The sequence below is a fragment of the Hippoglossus hippoglossus genome, chromosome 20, assembly GCF_009819705.1.
Source record: "Hippoglossus hippoglossus isolate fHipHip1 chromosome 20, fHipHip1.pri, whole genome shotgun sequence".
NCBI lineage: Eukaryota > Metazoa > Chordata > Actinopteri > Pleuronectiformes > Pleuronectidae > Hippoglossus > Hippoglossus hippoglossus.
The window spans coordinates 13837643-13863853 of NC_047170.1; the positions used below are offsets into that span (position 1 = coordinate 13837643).

The 26211-nt window shown below is 43.8% G+C and overlaps 1 protein-coding gene across 1 annotated transcript in view; it reads right to left on the reverse strand.

Moving 5' to 3' along the window:
* Positions 1–10968, reverse strand: part of plxdc2 (plexin domain containing 2) — a 73069-nt gene extending 62101 nt beyond the window's left edge. The window contains exon 1 of the mRNA XM_034572647.1: positions 10482–10968. Coding sequence (XP_034428538.1) covers positions 10482–10575 — 94 coding nt within the window. The 5' untranslated portion in view covers positions 10576–10968. The remainder of the gene's footprint in view (positions 1–10481) is intronic.
* Between the last annotated feature and the right edge of the window lie 15243 nt (positions 10969–26211).

Here is a 26211-nt window from a genome sequence, read left to right on the forward strand (position 1 = left end):
GACATGGGAACGCTGACAGGAAGCTGGGGAATCAGCAGCAGGACTAGAGATGTTCCAAGTTAGTTTGTCTTCTCTGTTTTGCCCTTAAAAGTTGAACTGAAGCTATAAGACCAGTTTTAGCTGTTTCTCTTTTATGGGTCGATCTGTGGCGGACAAATGGCAACTGACAAAACTCACAACTACAATGTTCCCCCTAACAAAAGCATCCTGTGCTTTACCTGGCGTTTTAAAATCCTGACACGGAGACAAAACCCTTAAATCACTGATGGGACTAAGCAGCAGTTAATGTCACTCCCCAGGTGGATACCTGCCAATGTGTCCACTGCACTGTCAAACTCTTTTCCTTTCGATTCACAGAGGACACCTTGAGGCTCTGGTACAACTGAGAAACAAATAAAACATGGCACTCATTTGCCAAGGCCCAACAGTCCCCTTAAATTCAGGCTCCATCTATACCACAACTTTTTTAGTTTTCACTGCAGCTACATTTACTACTGTCCACACTAACGTTTTCAAGCACCTACAACAGAGGAGCTTGGAAAAGACTGCCAGCCCCATTTTAGTTTGAAAACTAGTCTGGACAGGCAGAAACAGAGATGTTATTCCCCGGAAAATCTGTGTATCATCAAATTTCGTGGATATATAGTTTTGACAAAATCCTGCTGACAAACAAACCAACCAACGAACAAACACAAATGCCATTTCGAGTTTCCCCTGACCTTCAATGTGATCCCAAACGAACCCACCCGTCAGTCTGTTAACACACGATACAATCAATAGGTGTCAGCTCCTGATGGTTCGCTGCAAAGTGGCTGCTCGATAACCTCAATAACACGTGCAGGACTCACACATTTACAAATACACAAGCTCATTGCAAAGCGGTCCAGATGAACACGCAGACAGAGCGAGCATCGGCCCTGACCTTTCAGTAAACCCTCAGATTCATCCGATCCGTCCTAATTGCTTGCAGAGATGATGTGCAAACAATAACAGTCAGTATTTCCCTCAGCGTGAGATGTGATGATCCGATCGTCTGCTGCGATCTGAGCTCATCCTCTGAACCACTGAGGGGGAAAAAAAACATCCCACAAACTCTCTGCTTAAAAAACAGCCCTGCAGCAGGAAAGCTTTCGACAGTAAACAGTCAAACTTCTCTTTACTTTGGGGACAACGCTGGCATACACAGCTTTTGACTCATTTCCTCTTTCTTTGCGGAGGATTTTTTTTTCTATTGCGTTCATTAGAGGAATCGTCACCTTAAACGGCACTTTCTCAAACCCATTTCCTATTTGGGTTGGTACTCTGGTGTGTGTCTAATGCAGTAAGCATCAAAAATCCTTGAACATCAATGAGAACATCATCTCTGCTGTGACCAGAGCAGCCGTCAAAAGAATATTTATTAACACTTCAAATGGATTAAGCTCTTATTAATGGAAAAATGGCAAAGTGACACTGAATTACATGTTTAAAATCCTGCAAAACACCAGCAGGGAAATGATTATTGAAATGAGTAGATTTTTGTGGGACTGACTGAAGGGTAGGGTGACTTGAAAAGCTCCAGCACATCTGCGAGTCATTTGGGGCAGACATCAAGTAACTACTTCATATTCATGCTACCAGCTTTTCAGTTCTCTCTCCTTGTTGATGGATTGGATTTTCAAGGGGCACAAACAGTATCATTGGTTTTGAAGCTCTCTGGGTAGAGGGCAGCTCATATTTGACCTCCATTCAATATACGTTCTGGGAAGCAGCTCTTTTTCATTTCATCAAGCCAAAAACAAAAAAAAACACAGGGGAAATGGATTGCATCACAGATGTCAAATTACATCCCACAACCCTTTTATTTATCTCAGTTCCCGTATTGATGATGACAGTGCAGTGGCACCTCCAGCACCTCCAGCACCTCCAGCGTCTGTGAGACAACAGGCCTTTGGGGGACGGGGGAGTCGGCCGGACATTTAATCAATACGTGGACCTCCTCGAGCCGAGATGCATATTTTGGTTCCAGAGGGACTTCGGTGTGATAAACGACTAAACGCACAGCAACAGCAGAACGAGAGGGGGTGTTCTCAAATGAGAGACCTACTTTATTTATTCCTTTGTACGGAGGCTCTAAGGTTCAAAATACAACGACGCAACTTTAATTAAAATGCAAAAACAAAAAGCAACAAAAACACTTTTAACATTACACAAAATATATAAAATATTTCTGGAAACAAGACGACTAAACTGAAAACAGGTTTTGGAAAATGGGATTAAACTGAAAAATGTGTTTTCCTGTTGTTTTCTGAGAATTAATGGTGTAAAATGTTGTTGTGTTTTGACCCCTAAGGCCACCGTACTTCTGTAACCCAGTAGTTGTACATCTGTCGGTAGCTGACCCGTTGTGTACGCATGGTTTTACGTCGTTCACTAATCATTCGCTCCAAACCCACTATGATCCCGACATTTATTACCTTTCTGCAATGACATGGATATCACATTCATAATTAAACCGCTCCCACTAATTCACCCGCCATCTAATTAGCTCTTTTCTGGGGCACAGGAGACAAAGGCCTCTAAATGGGAGTCAATTGCCACTTTGCGATGTGGATTTCAGGCTCCTATCTGACGATACAGCTTTCACATAAACACCTTCTAATGGTCACAAACACAGAGAATTCCCCTCGCGGCAAACACCATTAATCACCTCCCTTGGACAGGACACCGTTAGCTGATGAAAAATAGTCTAATTTACCATTTTAATACAACACCATGCTGCTGGAAATAGAGTGTAATATATTTCTAACATGTCTGAATATGTTTTCAGACACGAACTTGAAAATGTCCGGACAATTGGGGCCGAGTTTGCCTTTCACATATGAAGAACGCAGCAGGGAAGGAAAGAGAAATGCTAAAATATTAAAGTGCAAACAAGCTGGACATATTCAAACCCACTTATTCGTATAACAAACACCAGTATTTAATAGACATGCCACTTTAAATTGTCAGACCGGGACTTGCAGACCAGCCAATTTTCTGCTTCTCACGGAGCCAAACCCACAGAATTTGATTTATTGCGCCCATTACATCGATATGTTGTTGCCTTCTGGATCATAACATGTGTACCCTTCACCACACAGGGACCTCCCTTCATTACCAGGACGCTTGCGCTTGCCAGACGGTACAAGAAAACACAATTAACTCCCACGTTCAGTGCATGACAAGCCTCTGGATTAAGACGTGAGAGTGTCTTGTTACCTGGGCAGCGCATGGGAACCACCCGCGGTCTCCCCCACTTTCTCGTGACTCAAACGCAGCAGCACACACACACACACACACACACACACACAAAAGGCGGTTGGTACACCTTGCAATTCATCATCAGGGAGCCTCAAAGCGAGCCTTTGTTCCCCGGCTCTGTGCTCAAGGGCTACTGGGCGCAACTTTCAGCGAGTAAGCATTGGCACAGAGGCAGAAACCTGAACACCTGGCACCAACCAAACCTCATTTACCAGAATCACTTGTTGAAGTTCTCTTCTTTTTTTTTGTGTTGTTTAGCTCACATTTGTTTAACCGAGAATGTTTGATCACGTCAAAAGAAGAATTGTGCTACAAGTGCATCTCTCATCGTGTATGTGTTGCCAATTGGCCGAATGTTTACAGCTTCAGGGTGAGCTCAGCACCGCCTTAAGGGCTGGACAGCTGGGAGACGCTGGAACAAGCTTGTCCACAACAACAGGCTCCAAACAAAAATCACCCTGACTTCCAGAAAAAACCCTCTTTTGGTTTCTGGGAAGAATCCTTTATCTATCCATTCCTGGCAGTCCTGACTCCTGAAGGGTCAAGCGATGAACAGTGAGGCCAAGCAGAGCCAGCTGAGGCCTTTACAGACGTATTACAAGAAGTCATCGTGACTCATTCAGGAGTGAATTACTCGAATAAAAGCCACAGAACAATGCGGACCATTCCACACATACTAGGACATTGGGCAATTGACGCAGAGTCACCAATTAATCTAACCCTAGTCTGCATGTGGCTGTGGGAGGAAGCCGGAGTACCTGGAGAAAACCCACTCAGACACATGGAGAACATGCAAACTCCACAGAGAAGAGACCCCGGCCAAACTGGGATTTGAAGAAGGAGCCTTTTTCCTAGATCCTAAAGATTTGCACGGCCTATACACATTATATATGTGAGGGGGCAAACCAAAGACAACTTTGAGGCAGTCTTCAAAGTCACAGTGTATTCTTTGCCTTCGTGTCACGTAGAAATACACCTGTGGCTGTAAACCTTTTTTCATTTTCACCCTCAAAAGTGCTCTGGCCCATCAAAATCTTTCAGTCTGTTGCCTCAGGCATAAATGTTCTTTGTCAGGATGAGTTTGTTGGGGAAAGAAACTTCTGGACAGGGGACGTGGAGACACTTTCCGGGCAGAGTAACAAAGTCAGCGCTGTTGGACGTGCGGCAAGGAAAACACATCAATGTCTGCAAGGGTTCGCTTGGCACGGCTCAAAACTTAACACGCTCAAGTATGTGAAGCTCCAGCAGACGTCATGGTATAATCATGGCGACGGCCACATGTTACATCTGGTGTGTTTGATTTAGAGAAGGGAGGAACCTGCATGTAATAAAACTGTAATTGATGGCTGTGGGGGTGACGGGGGCTATTAACATGATGAACACGCCAATAAGCAGATCAATCTGAGCTGAGGTCATGGGGTCAGCTCAAATGCAATTGCGCTCACTTAAGTAAATGAAGGTGTTTTTCATTTTGCTGACAAAGGGGTGTGCGTATTGTTCAAGCTGTCGCATCTGACCGATAGAGCGTTAGCTGGAACTGACCAGGCGTTCCAGATTGTCCGATTATACCAGCTCCGACACAAAGCAGGGATACTACACAATGGATGTGCTACTGGAAGTATAACATTCAACCCCACAACATAAAGTATATTGTGAAATAAACCTGGTCTTTGAAGCAAGTACCGTACTAGTTTTATTGTGTACTTGTGTTTACATGTGCTTGTAGCTTCTGCAACAATCACACAATCCATTCCTTACACTTATGATTTTATGTAATTAGATTTGGACACCATCTGCAAACTGTAAAATACACAGAGAATCATTTATTACAGCCTTATATCACTTTGTGGAGAGATGCAACCAACAAAGATGCTTTAACTTGTTTAAAAATCATTATTTTACAAAACAAGACTAAGGAAATGATACAAAAAACAGTTTTTCTTTGAGAAAAACATCAGACGTGTTTCCATCAGAGGGTCTATTTAATATTAAGAGGATTCGACCAGGCCTCCAGTCTTCAGAAACTGCAGAGGACTAAGACTTGGTCCTTACAGCAACATATCGACTCTCCACTCCATCTGCTTCGCTCGCTGCTGCCTGACTTCAAAAAATATTAAAGAGTAAAAAGCAAGAAAAGCGGCAGTGAAAACAGCTGTACTATATCTGAGAGGCAGACGCTGATAGTCCCGGAGTGTGAGAAGGAAAATGTTCACACGCAGTTGCACGTGTAGGCAGAGGCATGTAGCAGCATGCCGCAAACTCCGTGAGTGACACTTTGTTTTTGTGGGACAAAGCCAAGCCGTCGCTCCTGCTGGGCCCAGGATATGAAGCCTGCTGCAGGGTGGGAGTGACTGGCTCATCTGCTGGGTGGTTGCACTTTATCTTCTCTCAGTTCCCCCGGAACATCGCGCTCTCTCCGCTCCGTCATGACAGAGGAGCATGTAACACTTGGCTCCCCTTTGAAGAGCCGCCGCTTTAAGCCGTCTACAGTGAGCGCGTCTCTGGATTCGTTTCATCACTTTGGTGCAGGCGCTGCGTGAAAAAGCAGCGGGAGACGTATATAATTTTCACATTTAGAGGGGGTTGGTTAAAGTTCTGATGTACAGCTGCAATATGGCCACCTGCAGGGGTCTGTGTGCGCTGTATTTTCATTCTGGCTTCATTTCCCATTGTTTCACTACAGTGTGAATCTGAGTTTGGGCCACTAACCACTATTTCCTGGCTCCTCGTGTGCTGGCATTACCCCGAAATAAAATCACATGAAGACAAATTCAACTATGTTTCTATGTCATGCATATTTTGGCACATTGGTAAATCCTGTCAAATAACATTGACTCACTCGAACAGGAAATAACGAACTGGTTAAGGAAATGAAGCCGGAAAGGGAAAGTCAACACAACCGACCAAATACGAAACCGCGTTCCTTACTCTTGTAATCGATGCTGATCACCCACAGTATTTTAAAACGTGATATTTACGCTTCTGTAATTATCTCCTCTTGCACTTTGTGGCCGGTCGGCACAGGAGGGGAATTGAACATTTACCCATCCTCCTCCCTCGGCTCGTTATCCTCTCACTCACTCCCCTAGAAAGAAAAGAAAAAACACAACTCCTCCCACCGACATAAAAAAGCTTTCTATTCATTTCACTCTCCGGCCGATGATCCAGCATCTCCTCTGGCAGCCGAGTCAACCGGAGGAGCAGATAACGGCCCGACTATGATGCAAAGGGGATGTTTATCGTGGATGGAAAATGCTGGTCATGACTCACTGTGTTGCAACATATCAAGGTCACTTTGTTAATCTCCCGTCTCCTGCCTCCTGCCTTTGACCTTTTCAAAAACTGGCTGAATGTTAAAGTTCCAGATTTTTTATTCTAAACAAATCAAACACACGAGCAGAGGAGAAGGCCAGGGAGTGATTACTCTACGTGATAACTCGGCCGGGGCGCTGGAGCAACTGGAAGTGGAGGAACTTTTTGAACCACATGAAAGACAATGAGAAGGAGCTAAAGAGGAGCTTAACTGCGCTGGGTTTCATTAACCAGTGGCCTCTTGGCTCTTTGTCTCTGAGCCTATTGAACTCCAGCCCTCTCAAGCCGTCAGACTGAGCTTCTTCCCAGAGCGGAGGGGGGGCGGAGCTGGAGCGACAAGGGCCCCGGCGTGACTAATGGGGGAGCCTGGTGCTGCTGTGGCATGCTGGTGCGGGGGTATGACCCTGCCGCCTCCCTGCCTCCGCAGTGCACGGCGTGGCTCTCACTCACCGCATGCAGGGCAGCACAATAATCCCGGTCGCCGCCGCCAACCACCCATCTCTCAGCCCTCCTCATACCGCCCCACCCCCGTCATCTATTCAAGGCAGCTCCTTTCAGCAGGTCATTCAGACGGCCAATAAAGAGGCTAGCTCATTCTGTCCGCTCTGAAATGTGCAATGTCAGAAAGAGAAGCGAGGGCGGGGGTGAGATTCCAAGAGGGTTCACTGAAGTAGACTCAACCCGGTTAGAGAAATCCTCTGCATTATAAACTGGCCAACTGGGTTTCCCATAAACCAGCTGGGTTTAGGTTGGGTTTAGGGTTTAGATAAACTCATATTGGACCAGCCTTCGACACAACAAGACGGCCAGTTGATGAATGATTGAGTAACTCTTCTTCCGTTGACTTTCAAGTGTTACCGATATTTATGGATCAGTCAGTCTTTTAAACAAGAGAAGCCAAGTTTCCAAGCATGTTTAGTGCAAATATATGTATATTTTTGAAGATATTTCTTCAACTCTAAGCGTTTATTTGAGATTTAGCATGAAAGGGGAGAGAGAGCTGGGAAGAAATGCAGCAAACAGCCGGGTCTGAACCTCTGCATGAGGACCCAAACCTCTGCACAAAGGGCGCCCACTGAGCAACTGGGCGCACTGGTGCAAATGTAAGCCACGTTTTTTTATCATCTGCAAAAGAAAATGTGAATCAATGCACATTTTCAGCCACTTCGAATATTAGGAGTGGGTTTATCAGGATTCTCCAGACAGTGGGTCATTCAACTACTTCAGAAGACAAGGATGCAACGAGACGAAGACGCCACTCAACCCTCGAAACAAACAAAAAAAAACTGCAGAAAACATGGCGGATGGCTGATGTTTTCATCTGCCAGTATTTTTCCTCTCTTCGGTGGAGCGGAAACTTGGGTGACATTTAAGTCGCTGGTTTTATGTTCGTCATGATTTATGCAGCGAGTCTGTTTCCATCGCCGTTTGTAGGATTTGGGATTTATTGTTAAATCCCCCTCATGCACCTCAGCCAAGTCAAAACCCCTTTTTCTAAAATTTCAAGTTTTTCTTTTATAGTTTCCAGCACCCTCTTTCCGGGTTTTATGCACAAATTAAAAATGTGCATAGTATTAATGTTACTGAGAACTTTTTTTTCTTTTGACACCTGTGGCATCAGAGAAAATGACTAACTAAAGTGAAATCATGAATTAAAGATGTGAGATTTGTTAATCGACTTGGAACCAGATAAACATCTGAATCAGCGACCAGAACTCATCCCTAGTCATTAACTCTCTGAGATCTATCTGCATGTTTCTGTGCGGCTCACACTCCTCCTGCCTCTGCCTGTGTATTTGTATGATTTCAGAGGCAGCTACTGGCAGGAAGATGGATGAGGAGCGGCACCCTGGAGCTGGAGACGTCCACATCACCGCTGCCTGTGAGCGGCTTAACCCTCAACCTCCCTGCGCCAGCGAATAAAGCACAACTCGGAGCATCCGCAACAAATAAAATTCCTCACGCGACCACGATCTTAGCACATTAACAGCCCTCAGCACAGACTTTCAAACCAGACCACATCATTACAGCACGGAGGCAAGACTTTCTCTCTCACGCTCCTGCTCTCACGCTGCTGCAGCTATCATCGGATTCAGACGCTGTCCAGACTCCGGCGAGCATCTCTGATTCCACTCCCAGAAAAACACCGGGGTGCAAATTAACCCCCAAAATCAGTCCCATGTTTTGTGAGTGTGGCACCGGTGGGTGTATCACTGGGTGAACATCAGAGCCACAGCCTGGAAGCTTTAGACAGAAAAATGCTCTGAGCTCACAGGATGTTGTGTAATTTTGCCCAGATGTGCTCCACAGCTCATCTAACTAATAAATGCAAACGGGGGAATGAAAGCTCCAACCAGTCTTCATATCTCGGGCTCTACTGGAGCTGCTCAGAGCTTCTGGAAGCTTTTGATCATCTTCCCAGTGAACTTGCAAAGACTAGCGGAGTCCACCATGTGCTCTGTTAATGAATCTAAGAAAGGACAATCGGCTGCTCCTTGCAGCAGCAGAGTGGAGGTCGGCCTGTGACGAGGGAAGCACCTCACCCAGATGTCTAAAAATACTGTCCTAGATACTGGAGGACTGGAGTTTAACTGTGTCCAGCTCGCAGGAGATGGAGCAGAGAGGGGCCCTGAAAGGACTAATGGCCTTTTTTTATTGTGGGTGTTGGTGTTTAGGTGTTTTCCTCAGTGTGTAACCTCTAACACAAGCTTTATTCAGACAGTTTCTCCATGAGGAAGCATGTAAAGGAAACGAGCTGTTGTTTTCTGCTGTAACACTGATGTCAAATGAGCCAGAGTGAAGCACAAGCCAGGAGAACGATTGAATTTATGAATCAGACTGAGAACGATAGCTAAAAAGTGCATGTGTGTGTGTGTGTTTGCTTGTTACACACAGCTGATAGCATCTCTCTCCCAAACCGAGCCGCACATTCCTCTGTGGTCTACACACACACACACACACACACACACACTGGATTCATTTACAGTCACTGTCAGTGGACGAACATTTCGCCAAACTCTATCTGATACGTGATGAAAATTCGCTGCCAGCAATAAAAACGCTGGGAAACAAGAGCTCGCCTGTGTGAGCAGCACCAGAGTTGGCATGGACCTGCTCCACCATCTGTGTGAGGGCGAGCCCGGTGTGTGTGGGTGTATGTGCAGCGTATGGAATGGACTAGATGGGAGATTAGTGCGAGACTTTAGGTGCACACGCTGTGGCTTTACAGTAGAGATATTGTTCACACTGCAGAGCTCTCGTCCTCCACACGGGGACTGTGTCTCGTGATCAAGGACATCAAGAGGGCCAGAAGGAAACACAGGACCTGCTCCAGAGAAAGCACCTGCACTCTCCTGCAGGTTTCTGATCTGAGGTCTGGTAAAAGTTGCAGAACCAGATGACACCTCCAGGTTTGCAGAGAGAACAATGAGAGAAAAAGCACCAGGCTCACACGTAAATAGAGCAGTTTTAAGATTTACAGTAGTGATGAGCTCATCCTGTGGGAAATGCATGAGCAAAAAAAGCAAAGCAATGAACTCAAGATTTTAATTGGAGGGAAAATATGATAATTGGAAAACAAAGTCTTTCATCTAGATGGAAAAAAGGAAGTTAGTAGGAAACGAAAGGTCTAATGACTCCTAATGAAAGTACAACAGCCTTGAGCCTCTGCCTCCTCTTTCTGCTGCACACACACAACCTCTGCTTTCATTTCAAGCACATGGACAGAAGACCTCTCGTTTCTTTCTCCTTCAGATCAAATCAAAGCATGAAACAAACTCATCCTGGTGCACAAGAGAAAACATGTGAAGCTGCACGTTCTGCTCTGCAGGGACTAAACTCAGTGTGGCCCAGCTTCATGCTTTCATGGTGTGGCTGCAGGTTCTTACCGTCCGCGGCTGTGATCTCGGCTCGGACGTTCCCCACGCACTGCAAAACTACAACAACTCCAAGGAGAAGGTCGATCGCCTTCACACCCGCCATATCCAAGTGTTCGTCCCGGTATCCCGGTGGGGGTGTTTTTTTATTCACAGAAGAAGGCGTCGGTCCCCCTGGTGCAGCCGACACTTGCACCGCTTCCCCCGCGCGCACTCCGAAACTCTCCTGCCTCCCGTGCTGCTTTTAAAACGGAAAGCTGCCTGCGCTGCACTGAGCTGCGTCTCTCTGTTTTGTTCCAGCCTGTGCCAATGTGCGCGCTCCTGGGGAGGCGACGCGCTCGTCCTGACGGGTCTCCACCTCCGAAGCGATGCAAAAAAAAAACAATACGGAAAGAGGAGAAAGAAGTTAAGACATTTGAAGGCTCAACACAGGTCTCACCCCGATGGAGGGAGGTGCAGTGTGTGCGTGTGAGAGAGAGAGAGAGTGAAGGCTCATGCGCTCCTGGAGGAGACGGTGCGCTCCCTCCGTCATCAGCTCCTCAGAGCCAATGAGTCCCCGTCTGTGTGAGGCTCCGGTCCATCTATCTATCTATCTATCTATCTATCTATCTTTCTATCTTTCTATCTATCTATCTATCTATCTATCTATCTATCTATCTATCTATCTATCTATCTATCTTTCTATCTATCTATCTATCTATCTATCTATCTATCTATCTATCTATCTATCTATCTATCTTTCTATCTATCTATCTATCTTTCTATCTTTCTATCTATCTATCTATCTATCTATCTATCTATCTATCTATCTATCTATCTATCTATCTATCTATCTTTCTATCTATCTATCTATCTATCTATCTATCTATCTATCTATCTATCTATCTATCTATCTATCTTTCTATCTATCTATCTATCTATCTATCTATCTATCTATATATCTTTCTATCTATCTATCTATCTATCTATCTATCTTTCTATCTATCTATCTATCTATCTATCTATCTATCTATCTATCTATCTATCTATCTATCTATCTATCTTTATATCTATCTATCTATCTATCTATCTATCTATCTATCTATCTATCTATCTTTCTATCTTTCTATCTATCTATCTATCTATCTATCTATCTTTCTATCTTTCTATCTATCTATCTATCTATCTTTCTATCTTTCTATCTATCTATCTATCTATCTATCTATCTATCTTTCTTTCTATCTATCTATCTATCTATCTATCTATCTTTCTATCTATCTTTCTATCTATCTATCTATCTATCTATCTATCTATCTATCTATCTGTCTGTCCTAACTTTGTCCCACCTCTGTAGGCAGGTGATTGAACTGTGAGGGCGCCCTCTTCAGGTGCATCTTGTTATGTCCTGATTATGTTCAGTTGACATTGGCCACATCAGGAATAACAGCAACATGTGCAAAATCATTTATTCCCCTTTCAAACCTTTGCTTTGTTCTGACCTCATTAAACCCAATGTTCTGGTCTGGATTGGTATTCACCCTGTGCTACAAGGTGAACTTGTACATTTAATTCATGTAAAAATACAGAAATTACCCTAAAACACTGTCATTGCACCAAATAAGGTGAGTCCCATGTTTTCTTTCTTATATGGACAGTGTGGAAACGCATTAGGTTTAATTCTGCTTTTTATCAGTTTGAACCTTAAAAACTAAATATTTTAATAATAGATAAATCACATCAGAGGTTGGTTGGGTTTCTCTTCTCAGAAGCAGCCAGACATTGACGGGCAGTGATGGTGGACAGGCAGTGACATCTTTCTTGTTTTTCCAAGACATCTCTCCCTCCCTCCCTCCCTCCCTCCCTCTCTCTCTCTCTCTCCCTCTCTCCCTCTCTCTCTCTCTCTGCTCAGGACGACGACACTTCATATATTTCTCCCTCGTTTCTTCGCTGGCGCTCATTCCGCGCAGGAAGGATAACTTGGACCACATGCTTGTTCCAATTAAGACACTCGCTGTGGGAATTCAGGAGCTGCACCACAGTCATGGAAAAACTTCATGTAGAGAGGAAACTCTCGCATAAAGGACTCCTTTTATAATTCACTTGACTTGTGTGCATGCATATTAAACATTTAAAGTAATTTTTTGGTGGGGAGGCTAAAAGGATTTTCAGACTTTTTAGTGTTTATAATCAAAAACCTAAGAGCAACAAATCCTTGGCGGGTGTCTCACAGTGATCCAGTCAGACTCCCAAATGAAAACAGATCAATAAATGGTAATCACTGCCACAGTTTAGTCAGTAGTCAGTAATTACCTTGATTATCCTCACTTGCCACTCCAAACCTGCAGTCCCATTATCTCTACATATTGTAACGACTGCCAACAGAGTGGGTGTGGCAGCGGTGAGGGGATTTGTTTCACTGCTGCTGGTTTGTGCCAGATCCAGCAAAATGTCAGTGACAGTGCAAAATGTCAGTGACAGTGTAAAGTGTCAGTGACAGTGCAAAAGGCAGAGTCGTGCATGAATTTGACTTTGGGGTCTGCAAGCGTGCAGTCGTTATTATCATTAGACCCGAATAAATATCTGCTGACAGCGGCCGTCCATGATAGTGTCACATCCGCTTTCTCACATAAATCTGAGCCATCGTCTGCTCGATTTCATCAGCTCGCACCTCTTGTGCTCTGGAGAGGTCGTAAATCAAATCTCTGTGTGGGAAACCGAAACAGTCCTGAACCAGACAGACAGAAGTAAAAGAAAATGCTAAGTGCAGTGCAGCCATTTAAGCCATAAAGCTCCTCTCAATGGGATCATGCAACACAAGGATGAGATGTGATTTAATCTTTGACAACGTGGCCGCAGAGGCTGGGAAAGTGCTCCTGGATCCTTCATCCACTCACATGCACTTCTCCACACGGCCCCTCGCTGCAACTCTCTGCTGTTTAATCATCACAGCAGTCGAGACTCAGCGGCTGCAGCTCTTCATGCAGTCTGCCGCTCTAATCACCTTGTTCCACAACTGGAGCGAGAGAGAACTTCTCAGATGACCACTCTAGAAAATCTCTCTCTTCTTTCACCGTCTCTCCAACCTTCTCTGAGTCTTTCCCCCCCTGCGTGACGTACAGGAAGTCGCAGATACCGTGAGACTTCGCTTGGCTTGAGCCCACGCCATACTTGTGTGTCTCCCCAGGGTGACCTTAAAGAGCGTTGAGACGTCTGCGACCAAATTAATGAAATGACATGGGAGGCTCTCAGCGACATCAGGTTAAGGGTGGTGGCGAGCGTACATTTTCCAAAGAGCGCTCACTGTCTGGGGCTGGGTTCCCCTCGTCGAGCAGCAGAGCGGCCTGTCACCGCAGCATTTATGATGCTTGGCTGCTCAATCAGCGGAGAACAAAGAGGCCGTGTGGTGGTAAGAAACTGCCAACCCCGGGCAGGACGAGCTCGGTCTCGCATTGCATCAGAGCGGCTGATTATTAGCTTTTCCATCTCATAATCACATCAACGAGACATTGAAAGCACGCAATGATTTAGCTTTGCTTTGAGTGGAAACTTGAAAAAGGTTTGCTCTATTGCACAACTTCATTTAGGTGTGATTTGAGAAAAAAAAAAAGAGGTTTGGAGTTTTTCAGTTGTTAATATCTTTCAGGAAAGAAAGTTTGCATCTGAGGATTTTCCCTTTTTCCTCCAGACAGAGAAGAGCTAAATCATCTTCACCTGAGTCGCTTGGGCCTCATGCTACATTCCTGTCGTATTGGGGTTAACATAATTATAAGTTTCTGACTTCTGAAGAGCACTTACATCAACATCCAGGTCATAAATACAACCGGGGAGGTCGTATTTCTCTGAAAGCTCTCGTATATCTCACTGAGGTGAACAAGAGGAAATATGGATGCTTCCAAATTCCCCCAGTAAATGCAGCTAAACCCAGATTTTGTGAATATTAGATTTGAACTGTCCCGTGTTCGATTGTCCCGATGTGAGCGTCATAATCCGACGTGCAGACCGATCAGAAGGGACCCACTGACCTCAGATTGGAACCCAGTGATTTGAAGTGGCGACATGTCAACTGATGATGAAGTAATGTGACAGGAGGTCATTCATGGCGACAAACCTTATTAGCATTAGTTGTTCTGCGGCTCAACAGCAAATTGTTTGCTAATTTGGACGCCATCTTGCAAATGCATCTTTCTGCAGAATATGCAAAACCTTCCCTATTTAAACTGTGGGAAAATTATGATTTGAAGAGAATATTATATTATATTGATCAACCCGCTGAGTAATTAGCTGTGTCTCTCTCATGAAGCTAACAATAAATCAAACTTTAAAAAAACATTTATGACGCGTCAGAACAAGGTGTGCAAGGAGAAAAACACCTTTCACAATATCTCTCCACTCATAACGAACATTTAATGTTCAACACTTAAGATTTAAGCAGGAACAACCCTGGGAGTGTCTTCTCTCCCTGGGGCTGTTTTTGTTGAAACCCTGTGAAGAACGATTTAGAGCGACGATCCCCCGGGCTGATCGCCCTCCACTCCCACTGAATACAGAGGCAGAGTCGGCCAGAGAGGGTGGAAGAACCAATCTGAGCTGTGAGGGAGGGTTACAGTTCACCTTGACTCGCAGGGGTCAGGTGGGTGACCTCATCTCCAGCTGCAGACGGAGAGGAAATTGGGCTGAAAACTGTGAAGGAAGGAGATTCAACCGAGCAACTATTGAAATGACACTAGAGTCGGTGTTCCTCTGACACAGTGATTCCTTCAAGTCTGTCGTTACCGAACTCCACAGGAGCGTTTTTCATCACAGGAGCAGCTTGGTGCACAAACACAAGAGTGACCTTTAGATGGACCCGGCTCTGTGATTAACAAAATTGCAACAACAACAATGGCTCCGGTGAGAAGAGCTGACCGACGTCGCTTTATCAACAACACGGAGACAAAGGCTGCTCTGCTGTGTGTCATTCAACGGCATAAATAACGAAGCTGCCAGAGAAATGTTCGTCCGGGACACAAAAAAAAAATGATGGCTGCACATTCTCAATCAGCGAGGCATCATGTGAGAGTGTGTGCGGGTGTAAGGTGGCATTGTGTGTGTGTGTGTGTGTGTGTGTGTGTGTGTGTGTGTGTGTGTGTGTGTGTGTGTGTGTGTGTGTGTGTGTGTGTGTGTGCTGCTGGTGGAAGAGGTTTTTGTGTCGGCCATTGATTGTTGTTTTGTTAGGTCAAATGTCACCGGGGTGAGACAAACAAACATTAATGTAGACACTGTGAAAAGGCTGAGTCTGTGTTTTCGGTGATTCAGAGAGGCAGACAGAGCGGTGCCCGTCTAAAAAGGGGCTGCTGGCTTTGCAGTTATTCGGATGGTTTACGAAAGTAATAACAACATGAATATAAAATTTAAAAAACGAAGACTGACAAGAACACAACGATAAGATCTACATTTGTATAACCGATATTTAACAAGTCAGCACAAGCCTCTTCATGAGAGTATTCATGGGAAGATATTTGCTCTTGGCGACATGACAGCTCTGTCAAAATGAAGCTGAGCCATCTTGATTGCCCCCTGGTGGCTGGTTGCAGTAAAGCTCATAAACCCTGCCTCCTCCATATTAGCAGATGGGACATGACCCAAGTAAATTTTAAATAAATTTAGATGGTTTCTGTTATTTTAAAGTAGTTGTAATCACACTGATGTATGTTCTTGTAAATTTGGTTTCATTTAGACATTTGATGCTTAAAAATGGGATGAAACGTCATTGTTTACACATATTAGCAATTGGTTTAGGATTTGTATTGATGGGACCACTGTCCCATAGCTTAAACTGGACGCTAAACTACAGGAGGAAGTGGAGATGCGTCGTCTATCTTAAAATACAACTTGTGATCAGGACTAAAGTTAGCTACTGGCTCCATTAGTTGTCTGGAATAACAATCTTCAATTACAGATCATAGCTGTGGAACTAATTTTAGATATTAAGTGGCTGAGGGAAATTTGCCGTAAAATATCTGTGATATAATAATTAATCTGTCTATTTGCAGGAGTTATACATGTATAATGTGACTGTAAACAGACGGTAACAACTCAGATCATCCTTCTAACTCGTGCCAGAGGAAAAGGCAGCAGATATAAAGTGAGGAGACGAAAAATAAAATATAACAGTGGAGCAGTTCAAAGCCTAAAATTGATCCTGTGGCCCTCTGATAGATTTCTGACCCAGAATCCACCTACAGACTCAGCAAAGACGCGACAGTGATGAAGAACAAGACTAAACAGTAATGACAGCGGAGACTGTGGTCATCTAGTCTAAAGATTAAACATTCGTACATTGAACTTGAGCCAATATGAAGGATCGGGGGCTTGTTTCCATGTGTTTGACGAAGGGAAAGGGGCTAAGGAACTGCACACACACATTTACCTGACATTTATTATAAATGGGATGGAGACTGCATTGTTTTTAGTGTTTATCAATGACCCAATATCCTGGATAAGACCAGAAGTACCACAACTTTAAAGTAGGACAAAGAAAGACAAACAATTCAGGAACTGAAGCAGGTATATGGAGTTCAGCCATGACTGGTCTGACTGTTAACACGTTGTTTTTCTACTGTGTCACATCATAATGTCTTGTTTGATAAAGAACTGTGGACGATTCAAGACTAAACTTTTGTTTTAATTGAAGATTAATTGTATCAGTTTTGTATGTAATGACCGTAGACGTAGATGGAAGAGACGACAGCTCCCCGACAGTGAAGCCAAAGCACTAGGATTGCCCCCTGGTGGTTGGCTACAGTCATAAACACTGCCTCCTCCATGTTGGTGGATGGGACACGGACCAAATTAAAAAGTCAAAATACAAAGTCAAATAGATTTTTCTCAAAGATGGTTTCTGTCATTTATCACAGCAATGTATGTTCTTACTCTACTCTGTCTCTAAGTTTGGTTTTAAGAACTTTTTTGATATCATAAGAATGGTGTGAAACATCATGATTGACAGCTTTACGTCTGGATAGTGGAAGGAAGTGGAGACATGTCGACCATCTTTATTTACAGTCTACAACATCAGGACGTCATGTCTGGGTCATGAAACAATGTCACATGTTTAATAAAGGCCTGTGGAATAATCACACATATTGGTGCAACTGAAGCAGGGATTTCATCAGCTCTTATATGTGATATTACATACATATTTAACGTCCAGACACGACAATCATCTTATTGAAAGTTCCACAAGAACAAGAATAAGGTTATTTCCCCAAATGTTTTACCATTGCTTTAAAGGTTAGTTTAGCAGTGGCGCTCCTGTAAGTAAATGTTGATTCACTGGTATTTACATTGACAAAATGTATTAAACTTTTGAATTCAGCAATCCTCTTGTCCAAAGTTTTTATTTAAGATGTAATCACATAAGATTAAAAATAATTTAGCTGTAAATGACAGCTGTAGATCAGAATTGGCTTTCCGATACTTCTTGTCAGAATATCTGAACTCCCCTCCTCTCTTTGACTAGTTTCTCCTGACTTGGCACCTCAGCAAATCAAGACACACTCATCAAGTATTTGCCCACACAGTCTGACACGGATCTACAGCAGCGTCGATATGTAAAGTCCACTGTTTTTTATGCTTCAGAGCTTCTGTGCTAGGTGCCATTAGCATCAGGGGGGGAATTGTGCAGTTTGGCGTCTCTCCAGGTCGAAGCCTGCTGCGGAGTAATAGACACAAAGAGACGAACATCATGTCACCGACCTCTGCACACATAATTAGAGTGAAGGCTGAAAGGCTGAGCCGAGACACCTCACCTCCACCTCTCGCTTCCAGGGGTAGACGCTGATGGAAAGCCCCCGACCATCACTCTTCCTGGGGTTAAGCGTGGGACAAATGCATGGTCTTTCACGAGGGGACGGGAGCTGAGAGGAGGAGAATCATGTGCGGCAATTAGAAAATGACATGAGATCGCACAATGAAAATCTAATCGTTCCATTATGTGTCCATAATTACATTTTTTAACGTTCATAAAACCCTTCATCATGTTTCACCGACTCTTTCCACCGCTCGCTTTAACGAGTGCTGGGGCAAGTGCTGCGTTGTGGAGATACCAGTTCACGCTTCTCTATTTTTAACTGCGCCCTAACTGGCAGTCACATGAAAGAGAACATGTACAGACATGCCAGTACAGATATAGAAAATACATACACACACATTTACATGTGTCATGTGTGTGTGTGTGTGTGTGTGTGTGTGTGTGTGTGTGTGTGTGTGTGTTTGTGTGTGTGTGTGTGTGTGTGTGTGTGTGTGTGTGTGTGTGTGTGTGTGTGTGTGTGTGTGTGTGTGTGTGTGTATGTGTGACACTGGAACATAATCTGCTTCCACTTGTTAGCATTAGCACATGTATTTATAGTTAAGAAAACTTTTAATCCAATTATCAGTGTGTAAAGTAAATGTGGAGTATCATGAGCCTGCATTTCATCAAGCTGTATCACACACACACACACACACACACACACACACACACACACACACACACACACACACACACACACACACTAAAGCAACACCAGTAAAACCATTATGAGCTCCATCAACAGTCATGACGTCTGTGGCTCTCAACATCACTCACCTTACTGTTATTACTTAATGACACTGACATATGTGTGCATTTTCACACACACACACACACACACACACACACACACACACACACACACACACACACACACACACACACACACACACACACACACACACACACACACACAGAGGAGCCATTATCCAAATGAAAGGATGTGGCTGCATCTTTCTGTGGGATGGCAGTGATATGAGTAGTTGTGGGGCATAAGGTTAACAGTGGGTGGAGGTAAAAATGTGTAGATCTACTCGAGTACAGTACGTTCCATGAGCACAATTTTTCCTTGGGTGAATACTACGACATAAGCACAAAAACATCCACAGACCACGAAATCAATAATCCTATACGTCAAAATCAATAACCCAGACATGTTTGACCTATAATAATAAATCCACAAAAAAGTGATTTGTGTAGGTGAGAGACCTGGTGTCGCTCAAACAGAATTCGCTGACGATTGATTGGTCGTCTCCGTGCACTGACCTCTGCTCTGTGGTCAAAGGCTGAGTCATACATCTCCTCGTAGTTCATCTGGTCAGGTTTTCTGCAGAGTCAGCAAATGCACCAATCATCACCTTCATCATTAACAGCATCATCATCAGCATCAGTGTCATTGTTGTAACCATAGACTGTTTGTCAAGATGAATGACATAACAGCTCCGAAAAAACAGCTTGATCGCCCCCTGGTGTCAGGTTGCAGCACAGGTCATGAACCCCGCCTCCTCCATGTAAGTGGATGGGGCACAGACCAAACCAAGAAGTCAAAGATGTTTTCTGTCAATTCTCATCACGCTGATGTATGTTCATCTCTGTGGTTAGTTTGGTTTTAATTAGTTAATCTGTTGAAAGGTCATGATTGACAGGTGAGACCGACTCTGGCTCCAAATGACCAGATATCTCGGCTTCATTTTTGGAGAAAGTGGAGACATGTCATCCATCTTTACATACAGCTTATGGTCGTACCCACAACTCACAGTAAGTAGTATTTTCTCCTGCATGCAGCCAGGACGCAGACGGCGACTCCGGCTACGAGCAGTCCAATGGCGATGCCAGTGTACACATCATCTAAACAGAAGGGAGGTGGATGTAATTCTTGCAAAGACGAGGGGCTTCAATGAACTGCAGAGACATTGATGCAAGGATACAGAAAACAGATTGAGGTGAGAGAGTTGGATGGAGGTGTGTTTCTTTATTACCCATGTCCTCTGGTTCAGGTGTCAGGGTGGGAGACGGCTTCGCCTTCATGTGGCAACGGTTCCCCGTCCATTCCCGAGAACATCTGTGATCAGACATGGAAAACAGATCCATGATTGATACAAAGAAAATCAATCGTTCAAACTATAGCACTTTTCACAGTTCAAAGTTAGTGCAGGTGATTTGCAGGTGGTAAAACCAGAAAGACAGTTCAGATATAAACTGTAAAAATGTAGCGATTAAACATCTGGTGATATTCTGTATTTCTTATTATTGTCAACAAATCCCACAAAAAAACCCAAAACCAAAACACTGATCTTTTTTATTAAAGATGTAAAACTTAAGGAGGAATGAATGTGCTCGGGACTGATTGTAACAGGGTAGAGGCTGGAAAGTTTTGAGAGAATAATGTGTTGTTTTTAATCTTTTCATGGTATTTATTGACAATATAAGACACAATAACTTCAGCGTTATCCTTTAAAAAGAGAACAAAAAAATGATAAAAGTAAAACAGAACAAATAAAACATTAAAATAGATAAAGAGAAGAGACTATACATGAATCTTAAGCACACATATTCTCTCACACCATATTTTACAAAAGCACTATCTTGACAAATGGTGTAGGATTTTCCTGCGGGACATCCTGGACCCGAACACAGACTAATTGCAAATAGTTTGGACAGTCTGGTTTGCTGCATCTCTGGAAAAGAAAAGCAACTTCCTCTATTCCCAAACAAGGATTGTGCTCCAAGTCAACATCTGTTCGGTATCAGCTTGATTTCTGAGCAACATTGACCTTCTAATGCGAAACACAAGCTCTCTGCAAAGCCACGCGGTGTCATTATCATTCAGAGGGGGTCAGGGCACATATTGTGTGACGGCCTGGCCATGGCAGTGGGCCGTCCCTGGCCTGCTTCCCCCGGTGGATCCTGCTCGGCAGAGTGGAGAGACGTGACGCAGATACTGAGCCAGAGGAAGCCTCTGTTTCTCGGGCTCTGCTGCAGCAGGGCTGTTATCAACGCTGGAACGGACACAGTTCCCCACCGCACAGAATGACGGTGGTGAAGTTACATAATGAGGAAGCAGCGGTGCATTTCTGCGACCAACAGCCGTAAAATAGCTTAAAATCTCATACTCCCAAAGAGTTTTCCTGTTCCAGCATTTCAGTGGGATGGAATTTGCCATTACGTGACACAATGTGACACTGGGCCACATGCAAGAATAATATTGCATTCTAAGATGCTGGTATGAGTGATTTTAACTTGCACAAACTTATTATTTTTCTTTTTTCCAATATGATAAATGCTGCCTCTGTGGGCAGGTTCCTGTCATATATATCTTACATGCTGCAGAGTTGTAAAGGTCCTAAGGGATCTATTGGCGGAATTTGAATAGTATTCATTCTAGCGAAGTTTTCACTAGTATGTTTCGTCTAAATTGTACACATTTCTTTTTCTTTACCCTAGAATGTCCCCTTTATATTTAAATACTTCATATTTACATCAGGAGCGGGTCCTCTCTACGGAGGCCGCCATGTTTTTTACAGTAGCCCAGCCTGGACAAACTAAACACCTTTTGAGTTTTTATGACAACTGAAGGCTGCCACAGGTTCTTTTTCATGTTTTGAAGAGGAGGGTGAGATGTTGTCCCCGACAGTGACTTGCATTAAGACCGTGAGGCATCTGGCTGAAGGTGAGAATCTCCATTTCAGTTTCTGACCAATCAGTGACCCCCTCGTGCCCTTAGAATGCAGGCATAGTCCTCCCGTTTCTCCTGCTGCACAACTCACATCAATTTTGGGGGGAGAATGAGAACCTTTGCAAACGAGAATGGAGAAATGTGAATCGCTCAGAGAGGATTCACTGGCGCATAATGATGTCAGCAGATGCAGCAGCAAGTCCCATTATTGCATTCTTACTTTTATAATGAAATATCACATCGCAGATATTCCAGGCTGCTGATGCAGAAGCTAAATTCACAATCTCTAGAAAACCTCCAACAGAGCGAGCATAGAGTTTGTCTCCAATGTGTTTTTGAAAGGCAGACGGAGATTCCTATGACAACCTATAGGAATATTAATCTCATTTTTTTGTGGTCTACACACTGAGACCATTGGTAGCAGGGGCCGTGTTTAAATATTTACCAGGAGAATCCATCAGAGATTCCCAGGAAACTCTGTGCTGGTGGATAAATGAAGGCAGAACCACCCTGGTTAAGCTGTGGGGGATACGCAGATTCCCACATGCTTCATGGAGCGTGTCTTTTCCAAGGAAAGAAACGAGGCTGATGGGATTTCCATGTTTTAAGTCTCACAAAGAAAGATAAAGGATGGGAGGGGGAGTGGGAAGAGGAGACATGATACTTATCTTTGTTTGTGGATGTTCATGAATGTGACTGAGTGTGTGAGGTGTGTGCGTTTGTCTGTTTATGAATGTGTGTTTGTGTGTGTGTCCCGGTGAAGTTGAACTCACATGCAAACGGGCCCGTGTTTGTGCATGTGGCACAAGCCCTGATGCAGGCAGAACATCGGAGGACAATCTGCAAAAAAGAAATTGACCGTCACGGCTGAATCTTGTGCAAACAAATACACAGAAAAGAAAAACTTCCAAAGTTTTGCCTCCACTCTGTTTCACTGTCATTTTCCATTTCTCTCTTTACCCGAGAGGAGACAGAAAAACACTCAAAAAAAGTTGCTCTAACACAAGAAAATGAAATCAGTGATTGTTGCCAAGGGAAACTGTGCTGTGTGCTCTGTTCAGTCTCATCCATTAACCTCAGACACCGTGAGCTTGTACAATAAACCACAAACATACATCCATTTTCTCCCTGCACATCTGCCGTCAAATATTCTCCCCTCTTTAAGTTGTGTGAGGACTGACTGTGGAATAATCTTCAAGTTTGAAGCCCTGAAGTTCTGCTCAGCTCCTGATAAAGTTACTTTGGCTCAGCAGTGGTTTTCAGATTGAACGAGAGGTTCGGCGTTTGTCCTGAAAATGCAGGAAAGCGGAGGATTTAATGGATTTTGGCAGCGTGCAGTAACCTGCGAGGTGTGTTTTGAAGACTAAACAGTCCGACTCGAGAATGTCCCGAGAGCCAGTGCTCTGGGTGGAAATGAGCCACCACGAATAGGGATTTGGCAGCACTTCAGTCAGAAGTGACTCATCAGAGCACTATACAGTGGCAACAACAACTATATGTAGCCGTTAAATAGCAAAATCCATGTATTTTAAAAATAAATCTTCTTTTATGTATACAAACATAAAAGAACTGTCTTGCCGCTGAAAAGCCATATTTAAATTAAATGTCACAAATGGTTTACATCATAGCAGGAAAATGATCTTTAAACTGGAACTACATATATTGATATACTGAGAAGTGAAAGGCACAGAATGAACCCTGTGTCCTGTCATGGACAATGTATTACAACAAAAACTCTAAAAGGGGCCGGGTTAGTGAGGATATGTTACTCTGGCAGCTGGACTCGTCGGAGTGGAACGGCAGACAGTCGAACAAGCCGTTGCAGCGCTTCTGAAGTGGGATACAAGCAGGTGGACCTGCTTCACACACCAGTTCTCCCAGCTCGCACTGCAGCAGAGCTGTTGCACAAAAAAAAGTAAGAAGAAGAAGAAGAAGCAGAGAAAATTGGTAAAATATGTCGAGGGAGGGGGGGGGGGGGCAGCGTGCATTCACAGATCACTATGAGCAGCATACTATAAAAGGGATTAGAGATTGTAAAGCTGCTTTGACACTTTGATCCTAATCTGTGGGATAATGTGTGTGTGTGCTTTCCTAATTTCCCCTCAGTGGATAACGATATGAGCGTTACCAGTCTCACAAGAAGGGGATTTCAAGACATTCTTTCAGTTCTCGCATGAAAATTCAAACAATCAAGGGAGGAGAGCAACAGCTCACACCGTTCACTAAACTACAACGCAGATCATTAATAGGTTAAATATGGAATAAAGTCTACAGGGACAACACAAATTATTCTTCCCAGTTTTAGACAAAAAGGTAAAGTTTGTCTCACTGTTTCAAATAAAAAGAATGAACAGCAAGGCAACTGAGCTCCCTTTAAAGTATCTAGATCTTCTGTCTTCATCCCAATGCAAAGGAGATGGATTAAATATTAACCATGGAGTTTATCATGGTGAAAAAAGCATTAAAAAAAATCAACAGCAAAATCTTTCCAGAGATGACGATGCTGTTACTGTGGATCACTTTAGTGGCTTTCTGACACTTTCTTGCAACAGGGGTGTTGAGTGCATGTGCCAACAAGTTTTTACATGGGTCACGATGCAGCTCTCTCCACTGGGGATGGAGAGCACCTCTGTCAGTGCAGCTGTGCCGCACAGTGAATTACATCCTCATTAAAAGCATTTTGAAAAAAGGCGGCCATGACCACAGGGAACCATCATGATGTTGTAACTGCAGCAGACAATAGATTGCTGAGGCTTTAGCCTTGTAAGTGTATCTGTGTAGATCAGTTTTATATGTAACAGGTTACACAATATGATCAGCACTGAATGTTCCGGACATGTGAACTGTGATGTGTCCACTTATTCGTGTAGAAACTGAAATACAGCTGAATAGAGATGTGACTGCTAAGATGAAAATGAACCAACTGCATATCAGGGACTAGGAAGCTTTAAACTGAGCTGAAGGTAATAATATGAATCAGTAAAGTGACTCATAATTTACACCTCTAGACAAAGAATGTGATACACTTAAGTTGTTGTTGTGCCATATATTTGTTTCTATTGTTCATAACATCGGCAGACTACTAAAATATTCTGTCTGTCCCCATCTCTGTGCTGGCACCTGTCTAGTCAAAGTAATTCCTGCTTTATAAAGACACACAGATACTTACGGCAGCTGTTCTCATCGTCTCCGTCAGAGCAGTCGGGGACACCGTCGCAGCGCAGTATGGACGGGAGGCACTGAAAGTCTGAACACTGATAAAACCCAATGGGACAGAGGAGCTGAGGAGGAATAGTCCCAGGTACAAATGCCGGACAGCGCTCTTCATCGGACTGATCAGCACAGTCGAGCTCTTTGTCACACCAGAAGTTCTTTGGGATGCACTGGAAGGAGCAGGCACACTGGAACTGGTCCGTACTGCAGGTCGGAGGCTGGGGAGTCACTGGTCCTGTTGGGACACATAAATACAGATAAACACAGCGAGATGAGTGATCTGTTCTTATTGAGTTTAGCTCACACGCAGCAAGAATCCTGGAGTGAGGAATCTCACAGGAATGTTTTGAGACAGTGTGGAAAACAGAGAGGTTTGCTAATGGCTACAGTTCAGAGAGGGAGATCAGGGGTGGAGGGAGGAAACACAGTAAAAAACACACAGTAAATGTAATTGCTTTCCCCCCATACTGGGTTAGGGTTAGGGTTAGCAGTATTTCACATTATTTACAGATATTCAATCCATTAGTGAGAAATGAATCAGACAAGACCTGGACTGGCAGAGTCCACTGGGAATATAAGTCAGGTACATAAAAGAACGCACATACGCAGACATGCAAACACCCTCGGAGAAACTCACACATGCAAAGAGTGTGAATTATGATGAAAGGTGTCGAAGAGGCGTAAAACTTTGGCTGGAAATATAATTTACAATAACATGTCATTGACTTATTTTTGCCCTGCATCCATTTAATTATAGTTCAGTATTTAATTTTTACATTGTCATTATCTGCGACAGTGCAATTAAGTCTACATTCATCGATGCTGTGAACCCAATATTTCAGTTCAACAAATTGATGTGCCATGTGGGTGATGGGGTGAACAATAAAGGACATAAAGAATTCTCTGTAAGTGACCATTATGGCATGTAGTTAGCAATATTAGATGTGGGCCACATATCAAGCACTATCAGTGTCTCCCTCCACAGGTACAGGCTGGGCTGTATCGATGTGCCATACGTATTAAACCCGGCCCTGTGCAGTGAA